At 43.9% G+C, this 11,806-nt stretch overlaps 1 protein-coding gene across 1 annotated transcript; it reads left to right on the top strand.

Annotated features, from left to right (window-relative positions):
- The first annotated feature begins 779 nt into the window (after nucleotides 1-779).
- Nucleotides 780-2,242, top strand: LOC131681596 (27 kDa hemolymph protein-like). The gene is made up of 5 exons (XM_058962487.1): nucleotides 780-933; nucleotides 1,006-1,258; nucleotides 1,314-1,477; nucleotides 1,539-1,783; nucleotides 1,852-2,242. Exons 1-5 carry the CDS (start codon nucleotides 882-884, stop codon nucleotides 1,897-1,899), a joined length of 762 nt encoding a protein of 253 aa, XP_058818470.1. The 5' UTR covers nucleotides 780-881; the 3' UTR covers nucleotides 1,900-2,242.
- The last annotated feature ends 9,564 nt before the right edge of the window (nucleotides 2,243-11,806 follow it).

Raw genomic sequence — 11,806 nt, 5'->3', positions numbered from 1 at the left:
CAATAAACGGGAAAGTAACGCAAAATGTATCGCGATAACCACCGATGAATTATCGACGATGACGATGAATCCGACGATACATTATCGTTAACGGAGTTTCCGATGACGTTGACGGGTGGTTAACGTTATCGACGATGACGATTAATTATCGATTAACAACTTGAGAAGTACGTTCAATTTTCTTTATTTTGCAGCACCGTGTTATTTCTGTTCGATCAAACTTTTTATTCATTTCAACCAATTTGTTAATTTCATAACTTTTTTAGATATTGTTTAATTTTTATTTAAGGAGAACTAATTTGATTCATTTATTAAATTAATTTGATTTATATTAATCTTTCTACTCATTTTATGAATTTTATAACTTTTTTGTTCATTTTTTGCTTTATTCATTTTTTAATGTTATTTGTTTTATTGATTCTCTGTAATTTATTCAGTTTATTAGAAATTTTATTTGCGCGGCATGCGAAATTGTGTTTATTTCATCTCTTGTTGAGTGTCAATTTCGCGTGAGTTCTGCAAACTAATGAATGATTCAACAGTGATATGTGTAAGAAATGTTTCATCTCACTGCTAGGCAGATTAAATCGTTTTTTTTACTTTAAATTGTGTCCTACAACTGCTCTTTAACCGTATCAGTGCATCTTCCTCCCCAAACATATTACTCATGTGGATTAGGTTAAACCAAACATATATGTACACTTCGATTTAACGAACACCAATGTGTTCGCTGTAATCGCCTTTAGTAGGAATCCACCAAACATGAAGTAATAGTAAACTACTAATCGTTATCAGTGAGTAAAAACACTCGACTCGAACCTGCAGCATCGCCAGTATAACGCTGATTCTAAAAGTAACAACAACCCCCAATCATCGCCAAGATGAAAAGTAGAGTACAGATTGTGCTATCCCTGTTGGCTGCCCTAGTGGCAGGTAATGTCTACCGTTCCGACTATTTATGAATCGTACGCTAGTAACTTTACCTTTCTTCTACCTTCTATGAAGCATCCATCGCCGGGCGCATCCCACCCACCGAGAAGGACAACTCGTCGTCGGAGGAATCCGGAGAGACCAATGAAGCCCTAAACGAAATTCGTGCAGCCTGTCAGAAGAATACGGGTTCCAATGAAACCTTCGACCAGATCCTATCCGACATCGGTTTAGTGCCCCTTTGTGCCGTTGAAAAGCTTGATGTGGACGGATTTACCACTGATTTGGATTCGTTGTCCAATGCGACCCGAAAGCAATTTTTCGCTAAGTTAGTGAACGTCGCGGTTTCTGTCGATATTGTGTTCATTTCGAAATAATTTCAGATACTGTCCCCAGCTTGAGGATTCGATTAGTTGCTTAAACCCAGCACTCAACAAATTCCGATCGTGTCTGGAACAGGAAGACACCGAAATTATAGATATTCTTTTCAACCTGCTTCCAGAGGCAGTCCGTTTCATTTGTCGGAATGACGGCGAAATATTTTTCAGTGAGTATTTCGTCAAGATCAGTAGAACGAAATACAAGCTATAACTTAACCTTTTCCACAGTGAATGACAGAAACTTTTACCAGTGTTTTGACAAAGCCGGGGATTACGCATCAGAATGCATCGATAAAATTTCAAATTCTACGGAAGCGATGGATCTGTCTCACTACGGTGCCAAACAGTGTGGAGAACTGGCCGATGTACGTGAATGTTTTCAGTCGAAGCTGGACGAGTGTCAAGCACCTCGGTTGATCGACGTGTTTGATTTGTTCTACCGGCCACTGATGAAATCCAGTCCTTGTAAACGTGTAAGAAGCACAGTCAAGCAACCATGAGGAATTGTTAGTGTACTATAAATTTTTGTAATTTGTTACAGTTCATCGTTTTCGACGAGATGCCTGTCATTGAAAGCAACGACATTTGAAGATTATCAAGGATGGATTAATAAACAACAGTTCAAGGAAAGGTTCTTATCTGCTGCGGAAAGAGCAGTAGACTGCAGTTCTGTACAATTTCGAATGATAATATACATGGGGAAAATGTATAACGTTGGTGCCAATGAATTTATTTTACAGTGACAGGAGTTTTTTTTATTTAAAAAGTAATATCAATACATTTTGATTTTTATAATCAAATCGGTGATCGTAACATGTGTGTAAACAAACACTGAAGAGAAATATTTACGATTAACAATTTACTCTTCTGAACTTCTGAAAAGGCATACCTATGTAATGGTTCAAGGGAATATAATTTTTCGGAGGAAATAAGTCATTAGCATTTATTCGCTTCGCGCTATGGGGTTATCAAATCAGTTGATTGTTTAGTCAATTCGTTTATTTGATAGGCACAAATGCGTTAGCTTGACGGTGCCATGTTTAACATTAAATATCTTAAAACTAGAAGGATATTGAAATATTTTTTATGAGTAGAGAAAAATTAGAAATTCAATTTGATATAAAAGATGAGGAAGAATAGTTTTTTTATGAACAAATACAGCTATCTTAAAACTAGTAATACGGAATGTAAATTTCATTTTTGTAGCGGAGTCTGATACTTGAACAAGATATTCTGAGGGAGTGTGACTTATTTCCAACATCAGTGTAGAAGCAGTTGTATCAAGAACAGGGGAGAGAAGGCGGACCTGGTCACAGGGAAAGAAGAATAAAACTTTCAACTTTTAGGCAAACGGGAGATCTGCGAAATTATATGGAGCCTCGGGCTACCAAGACGTCAAGAACTGGGTCGACGGTTGGTATTATCTGGACCAGCAGGGAACGAGATTTGCTAGCATATCTCGAACTGGAACATTGGGTGGTCTACCTCGGACGCGAAGGAAATCTTTTATCTGAGACCTGGCGTAAAAATACCCTGCGCATATCCAGACAACGTGCTCGATGTCGTGATAGCCTTTGTCACAAGCGCACAGACTACTCTCTGCAAGCTCTATACGATGCGCATCCTACATGTTGCCGGGAGATTACGCGAATGAAATTCCGACACGCATAAATCCTCCTGAAACAAAGCTTTGTATATACCTTGGGGATAATAGAATGTAGCCAACGTCCAAGTTCCTCATTGCTCCATGAGGTTCGCCGATTGATAAGTGTCCTCTGATGACAAATACTGAAAAAAGCATTGAAAAAATTGGTCTTTCAAAAATGTCATCTACCCCCCTCCCCCCCCCATCATCCCACCTTTACTAAAGAGTCCGCATTTTTAGTGCCCGGGATAGAGCAATGAGAAGGGACCCAAATAAAGGTAACCTGCTAAGATTTTTCAGATAAAGTATACAGGGACTCCCGTATCTTCCCCAGAAAACACGGGAATCGTTTTTTTAGTTTCATCGCACGAAGAGCCTCAATAGAACTGAGGCAGTCCGAAATTCTGCAGTAGTGATCTGTGAACAGAGTGCATGGAAAGAAAAATCCGTTCATAAGTTCATGAATAAAAGTTCACGCTTTCGTGAACTGAAGGATTTATGAAAACCGTGATCAAGCTCCTGAGATTATGAATTATAGACCTCGTATTCATGGAACTGTTTGTGTTTCCAAAAAAACTTGCTCGTCCCGAATATATACATGACGTCGTTACATTAGAATGTTTGGTTAAGTTACTGTTGTTATTCCCTGGACACGTTTAGTTTTTGTTATGTTTCTGGTTCATAATTTGGGAATAAAGTCGACTGTTAAACGATGTTCATGATTTAAGAAGCTTTTTCGCGATTTTCATAATTTCTCATCACGTTACGGTGAGTTCACCGTCGGATTTTTCTTTCATAATAGCGTGTTTTATGTCCATGATTTCATGATTTCAGTTGCGATTTTCATAATTTCTATTCACGTCATCGTGATAATTTAGTCATGAGTAGAGTTATTCATTTTCATGATTTGAGGAATTTCGATATTTTAATCACGTGTAATGAGGTATGTTCGTGATTTCCGGATCTTATTCACGATTTTCGTAATTTTTCTTCATGTTGTCGTGATATTTTCGTGATTTATGTCCATAATGTCAGCATCTCAGTCAGGATTTTCGTAATTTATATGCACGTTATCGTGATATTTTATTCTTGAGCTTACATTCAAAGTTTACACGTGGAGTGATGTAACTCATGTTCATAATATCAGCAGTTTTATCATGATATTCGCAATTTCACTTCGCCTTATCGCACTCAGCGCAGTTTTCTTTTTCTATCCAGACATCACACTGAATCTTTTCAAATGAATATCGATGTTCGAGGTCCTAATAATTTTCTTATATTCACTGCTCGTACATATTACTGGTCGCTAGCAGCTGAACATATTTGAGATTCCATGAAATAGTGCATAGAACAAAATGATTCCACGAATAAAATACTCCATATTTTGTGAAAAAGTTCATGTGAAAATTTCATGAACATGTTGCATGAAATTGGAAATGCTTAAAGATATCCTCTAAATATCACAAGTACGCAAGGTAAATCGTAAATCGTGTACTGGCCATCATAAACTACTTCACTAATCCATGAATCATATTTCATTATTTTATTATTATTTTAACTTATGACCATTGTGCTCATCGTAACTATTGTACTATGCATCATGAACCAGTTCTTGAAAACATGAATAACACTGTTCAACATAAGGTCGGGGAGCAGAACGAAAAAATTGGCAAAAGTTTGGAGTCCCAGGAAAGAAAGAAATTTTTGAAAAAAGAATTGGAACGGGGCTTCACAGTTTTAAACCAAAGTTTTGTGAAATTTTAAAAACTAACATCTTTTAGGTTCACAAGACTTTGGTTTTTATACTGTGAAGTCTCGCTCAATTTTTTTTTAAATTTCTTCAAAAGGATTTAGTTGGAACCCTAAATCCCTGCCATCGATAAAAATGTTCATTTTCACCTAAAATATGTTATTTTTTTAAATTTCACAAAACTTCACTTTTTTCACCACTTGTTGGCTGCGGTTGGCGATAAGAGTATCTCTGCTGTCTTTGTGCCACTGTACGCCATCCTCGACCTGATTAATATCTGCTCTTTCTCCAGGTTAAATTGCTCTATTATCGCGCTTCTCACTTCGTCTTCCGTTGTGATCTCGTCCAGATTCCTGCGCTCGACCACTTCTGTCACGAGTTCCTGATAGGTCGAGCTCTTAATCAATGGATTTTTCTTCAGCTCGCACAGTATTTCTCCATTCTGAGTACGCCTGGTTCTTATAACGTTCTCCCCCAGCTCCTTCAACTTGGGAAACCTCTCTCACCCTTTTGAGGATCGCAGCGTACGTCACACCGTCGTTTGCTCTGACGACTAGAGCGTCTTCCCTATGATCCTGCAGGCGTGGCCGAAGGACTTCTTTCTTCTTATTCTTCTTTTCCTCATTTTATGTCTGTTTTTTTTTCTTCCTCTCTTCTCTGGTTTCTACGGTTCGCCATTCACACTGCGATTGTCGGCTGTTTTGCTGTCCTTCACCGACCTTTTTGGGATTCTTAGGATCCTTCTCCTCCCCTGGCGTTTCCATAATCCTTTTCACAGAACTAGAATACCGGTCACCCTTCGGCGTCTGCTTCCGCTATCTCTGTGGTCTTCGGCGTCCTTTCGGCGGCTTCAGCTCGCTCTAGTAATGCCATCTGTTCGCATTCAGCTGCTGTTACGGAGTATTCACTAGATCCTTGATCTGTTCTTGCACGTTGCCCTTGCTTTTCACGAATTCGTAGAGTTTTTCGATTTTTTGTCTCAACTTCGTCACTTTAGACAACCCAGACTGCTGGTTTTCTTGGGCAATGCTTGGTTTCGGCGTGCGCTCCTGAAATCCTAGCTTTCCTTGGCGTCCAGTATGTTTGTCGTCGATCGTGCTCGGTATGGCCTCTCTAGGCTACTCTCGCTGTTGCGGTTGCACTTGCTGTCGCACTTGTTCGTTATGCTAGGTCGGCGACCTCGCTGGCCCACATTTGGCGAACGGGTTCACCACAGTTGCTCCGCTATCTACGCCCGTGATAAGTAGTTGCCTCACATACTCCCATGGTTACCTTTTCGAGCAGTGTGGTCGCATGCAAGGGTTGACGCGGCCTTAATGGGGTACTGCGTTAAGAGCCGGATCGGTGCTAATCAAGAGCGTTCAACTGAGCCTACTTCCACCGGCTAATGTGCCGGGCTTCGAACGTACTTAGAGACCTACCAAAGTTTTATTGGTACGGGAGGCAGCCAGTACCATTAGCCCACTTGCCGTTTCGGGGAAGTGTCACCCATCCTTACTAGGGTAGTGGAAATTTTGATGAAATCCTTATTCACATTCGTGTTCTGCCGCCAGTATGCCGTAATACGGATCGTGCTGATATCGATTCCAATGTACCGGTTGGCACTACAGTTGGGTGAGGGTGCTTTATGCTAAAGTCTTGGATAGAACATTGACGGAGGCGGCACCGACTGGCTTCGATGGAGCTGCTTCCGGATTTATATGGCTTTTTCTAGAGGATCAGCAGAACCCCATATTGCCTTGCCCCACCGTATCCCAGCAAGACTCCTCAACTCGCACAAGGTCCGAGGGGGGGGGGGGTTGGGTCGTTAAGCCCCTAATGTTCTGTCCCCCAGCCCCTGCTGACCCATGCATGTTTTCTTTTTTTTATAGTAAAGTTTAAAAAGCTTCAAAAGCCTGGTCTATAGTGTGGGACTCACGACTCTCGTTTGTGCCTAACCACTAAAAATATTCCTTACTTTTTACGTCCTTCTTCCCAACGGAACTACGACAAGGTATTACTTCGTGGGGAGGATCGTTGTGCTTTCGTCGCACCTCTCTCTTCTACTCTATCTCGGAGCCTCACTTGTTTCATAGAGTGGCTCGACCTATGAGCTATGACCTATGAGTCTCCATCTATTACATCACCGTTTAGCTCTCCTCTCCGTGAGCCGTTTAGGTGCTGATTCCTTGAGCCATTTGGCTCATGTTTCCGTGAGTCATTCAGCTCCCGGCCTTATCACGATCTACTTGGATATTACCCAACAGTGAACTCACCCTACTCCGGCCGATAGTTCTCCGACGGAGGAATTTCCCCCGATACCGATATCCGCTTCCTTGAGCTATTTAGCTCCCAGCTTTATCGATATCAACTCGGATATTATCCTACTTCGACTGAGACTTCCACGACAACGGAACTTCTTTCGTTATCGGTGTTTGTTTCGTGAGCCAATAAGCTCCCCTTTTTGTCACGATTCTGTAATCCACGGCGGCTAATCTACCCTACCATGAATTCCCCGGCGGTAGTTTGCTCCCGATACCGATGAACGTTTCTGTGAGCCATTAAGCTCCCCACTTTGATCTAGTCGTCGGTCGGTCCAACGATTCCGGTGAAGCCTGGCGTCCAGTTCACTGGCACCCCGACGACCCAAGCCTGGTGCTATGTCGCGTACTACTCAACTGGACCCCGGCGATGGCCCAAGTTTACACCATCGTAAAGTTCCCCGGCGGCGGAATTTCTCCCGAAACCCTATTTGTGGTTCCACTGTGGCGTTCTAACCAATGTCGTTACCGTAAACCGGGGTGACATTGATCATTTTTCAAAATAATCATTACATATTTTTGGACGCCAATGGCAAAGGGGTGACGAAGCGTGTCCAAACCGTTGCAGGTATTTCCGGAAGCATCCATGGCCGGGCAAAAACTGCGTCAAATAGAAGTTCACGTCTCCATGCTTCCTATGTACCCAAGCAGACACATTTGGGATGAGTCGGTGGGTCCACCTTCCTTTCTCCGCGTTATCTCACTTTTGCTGCCACTTAGCCAACAAGTCTGCTCGAACCAGTCTCCTTGCATTGCGTGCATTTCTCCGCTGGTAACATTCTACGTCCTCAGCCAGAGTGCTGCAGATGGGGATCATCCCGGCGATAACGCATACTGCCTCCGACGATACTGTTCTGTAGGCACTCGCGACTCGTGCGGCCATCAGCCGGAATATTCTGTTAAGCTTTTAACGATCCCGTTTGGTTTTCAGCGCTGCATCCCATGCAGGAACCCCACATCAGAGTAGCGATTACGAAACAGTAGATAGCAGATGCTTCTCGGGCCGCCAACGTTTGGCATGACTCTCGCTATTGCGTTCGTTCCCTGTCAAAAAAAATGCGGACAAACATGATCATATGATTTAAAAAGTTTGACGTTTGACTCAACTCGCCTGTGCTAATTGCCCCTCGGAACAAATGTAATTTTCGAATGCGATTTAAAGGCAATTTCAATACTTAGACAAATTTTCTGGCGGCTGAAATGGACTTGGTTGTTTTCGCGTTTTGTCAAACTTGGCGGTTCATGTTTGGCTTAAGCTTAAAATTGTTTTTTGAACAATTGGCGTGTTCTCCCTTGTACTTTGTTTGTCTAGTGCACTTCATTTAGCCAAAGAATGTGGGAAATTGTGAAATCGTGTGTAAGTATAGTGGAATAAGATCTCTGACCTAGAGTCTTAATGAACGTCAGATTGTGGTAAGTTTTAGAGTGCAATACCAATTTCACCATTGATTCTTCTTATAATTTGGTGGTGATTACCTAGTATGCTGGTAAGTATATGTGAGTAGATAATGAATCCGAAAATAAGTATTATTTTTAATTTTCATATTAGGCAATTAAGGGCGATTAAATGGTGCGTTCCGTGGGCGATTTAAGGGCGGGTTGGGCGGCAAAAACATGACGGCGGCAAATCGCCCAAATGTTGCATTTGAAATAGCCCCCTTTTCTGGACCTTACGCATTTCGGGGAAGTTGCCTTCATTTAAACACTTCTTCAACACCATCCTGAACATGTCCGGATATGCAAGAATCGCAGCTTTCAGCACCACATTTGGTATTCCATCAGGACCGGGGGCTTACTTTGATGTCAGGCGCATCGATGCTTCTGCGAGCTCGTCGTTGGTCACTTTCCGATCATCTGTGTTTGCTCTTTCTTTTTGGCCGTACGGTGTTAGTGGCCAGATAGTTGGATCGTGCTTCGGGAAAAGACCCTCGACGAGTAACTTCTACTTACTCGGGCACATTTCGGCTGGTGTCGTCAAGCCCTTCATTTTCGCCATCACGACACGGTGTGCGGCGCTCCAGGGTTGACGCCTATTTCTTGGCACAGCTCCTTGTGGCAATCTGACTTGTTCAGTCTGATCTCCCGTTGTAAAGCGGCTCTAGCTTCCCGAAACGCTGCCTTGCGCTCTTCTCTATCTGGCTCCGATATTGCTCTTTGAGCCCGCCTTCTGGCTCTGAGACAAGCAACGCATATCGTATTAAGCGTCTCGTTCCACAAGTAATCTGGATGCCGTTTATTGCATGGTTACAGTTTTCGCGGCATTGTGACGTCACAAGCCGCCACAACCCGTTAGGTCAGCCGCATCCACGTTCTCGGTCCCGCCATTCGGCCAAAGTGCCTCAACGAAGATGTCTTTGTTGAAGGTTTTCGTCTTCTACTGTCGCTCACTTGTCATCCTTCTTCGTTCTGCAGCATGGTTCCGTTGAACGTTACGATAACGAATCGCCTGGTGGTCATTATGCTTATTCGTTTCGCATACTCTCCAATTCATGTTCGCCGTCAATAAAGGACTACAGAATGTGACGTATATGACAGACTCCCTGCAATCTCACCGAAATGTGCCAACAGAACCTTCATTTCACAATCGTACGTCTAATTTCGCTAGAGCTTCTTGAAGGATACACCCTATTGTGTTCGTTACTCTACTGCCCCACTCTACAGCCCAGGCGTTGAAGTCACCACCAATGACCACCAGTTTCCGACCGATCAACTGCAACTGTTCCACTGTCCACCTTGGAGGAGCGTTACAGCTACACAGGAAGACGCTGCTGATTTTGGCGAAGCCCTCGTATGAGCGTTCTACCACTTCTAGAATCTACCCATAACTTGTATCACAGCTGTTTCCGATCTATCCGCCACCCCGTTGCCGTTATCACGGGGGGACTTAATACGGCTCGGCGATCAAAGCGACATCACACATAGTTTCTGTCGTCGACTGTGCGGTGCCACAGTGATTCGGATTTATCTTATTACCGTTGGTCTGCAGTCGCCTTCTTGTAGGCTGGGCATTTAAAGCCACCCGTCTGATAGTCGTTTCCTTCCGCTGGGGTGCAAAGCAAGCACTTCGGCCTCTGCGTCTCTTGCAAGATGGCCCGTCCCCCCGCATTTCCAGCACATCCCGGGTCTATCGGGGCTTTTGCAAGCCCCTGCCAAAGATCCATAGCCCAAACACTTGAAGCATTTCTCCGCTTGTTTATTCACTCGTGGGGCGGCTCTCAATGGTCATGGACTGTAACTTTGACTACCTCAAGTGCCTTGTTTGCAGCGGTTACCGGTAAACGAATCATGGCTGTCTGTTCCTTCGTACCTCTTTTTTAACCGGTTTGTCATGTGCACTTCGTCCAGCTCGACCTACAACGGTACTCCAGCTTTCTCCATGTTGGGTGGCAACAACAGCTTTCTCCTTTCTTTCGTCAACAACAGCGTCCTCGTGCAGACTTTGTCCCGCCTGGTCTTTTGTCTTCTTGCGAGGATCCTGTCCTCTTTGGAGTTATGGGAACTGGCGTGTTCTCCACTCCAATATTCTTCTTCTTACCCTGTTTCGGAGGAGCTAAGAAGATAGTAGCCTTAGCCGACACCAATGCTCGCTCAGCTACATCCGCCCTCCGCGTTACCGTGTCATACTCCTTCGCGGCAGACAGCAGTGCCTTTCGGGTTCTGCTGACCATCTCCTTGATGTCCTTATGGACATCGTGTCTCGCCTCCACAAACTTGTGGATCTGCTCCACCAAGCACTTCGCTGCCACTACTTTTGTCGTCTGTGGAGTATAACTCCTCCCCCTCTGTTTTGGTTGTTCTTGCTGCTGCTGCTTCCCCTTCGCCTGAATGATTGTAGCAAACTCACTGAATGATTGTAGCAAACTCACCAAACCACCTCTGGCGAACGGATTCGCCGCGCCGCTCCGTATATGGGAGTCTCTTTGTTTTGCTCCATTTTTGTGGGTCTCAACTCGGGGCCGCTATCTCCTTTTGTTGTGCATAGTAGCCTCTTGTGATCCATGATTATCTATGCCAGCAGTGAGGTCATGCAAGGATTGACACTATCCTTCATGAGGAATAGTGTTCAGAGCAGGATCGGACGCCAACTAAATGTAGACAAGTTTTGAACGTACCCGGAGACCAGCTAGGGTTTTGTTGGGACGAAGGCAGCCGTGCTGTTAGCTCACTCGCCATATCAAGTCGGTGTCATCCTTCCTTACTCAGGGAATTGAATAGCACGCCTGTCAGCCCAAAGTCGTCGTCCAATTCGTGATCCGTGTCCTGTCCGTTGGCGTTCGCCATGACCAGTGTGCCATAATGCCTTTTATTTCTATGATTTTAGATTACTGAAATCTTAAGATCTTAGCAGAAGCGGCACAGACTCGCTTCATTGGAGCTCTTTTCGGAGTTATGGCTATTTGGAGGTTTATAAGTAGGGCCGGGGAAGAGGAGGGGGCTCGTTAAGCCCCTAGACTCTTGTCCTTCCTGTCCTTGCTGCCCTCCTGTACTTATTTTTTTATAGTGAGGTTAAAAAAGCTTCAAAAGCATGGCCTGTAGTGTATCGGCACTGTGTGGGACTCACGACTCACGTTCGTGCCTAACCACTAAAAACATTCCTTACTTTTTACGCCATTCTTCCCCACGGAACTACGTCATAGTATTACTTCTTTCTGCTGGTCTATCTCGGAGCCTCGCTTGGTTCATGAAGTGGCACGACCTATGAGCTTTGATTTAACTCTCGATTCCTCTCCTGCTTCTTGTCTCCATCCATTATGTCGTCGTTTATTTCTCGTCCCTGTGGTGAGCCGTTTAGGTGCTAATT

The sequence above is a fragment of the Topomyia yanbarensis genome, chromosome 2 (assembly GCF_030247195.1).
Source record: "Topomyia yanbarensis strain Yona2022 chromosome 2, ASM3024719v1, whole genome shotgun sequence".
Taxonomy (NCBI): domain Eukaryota; kingdom Metazoa; phylum Arthropoda; class Insecta; order Diptera; family Culicidae; genus Topomyia; species Topomyia yanbarensis.
This window is presented reverse-complemented; position numbering and strand designations above follow the sequence as displayed.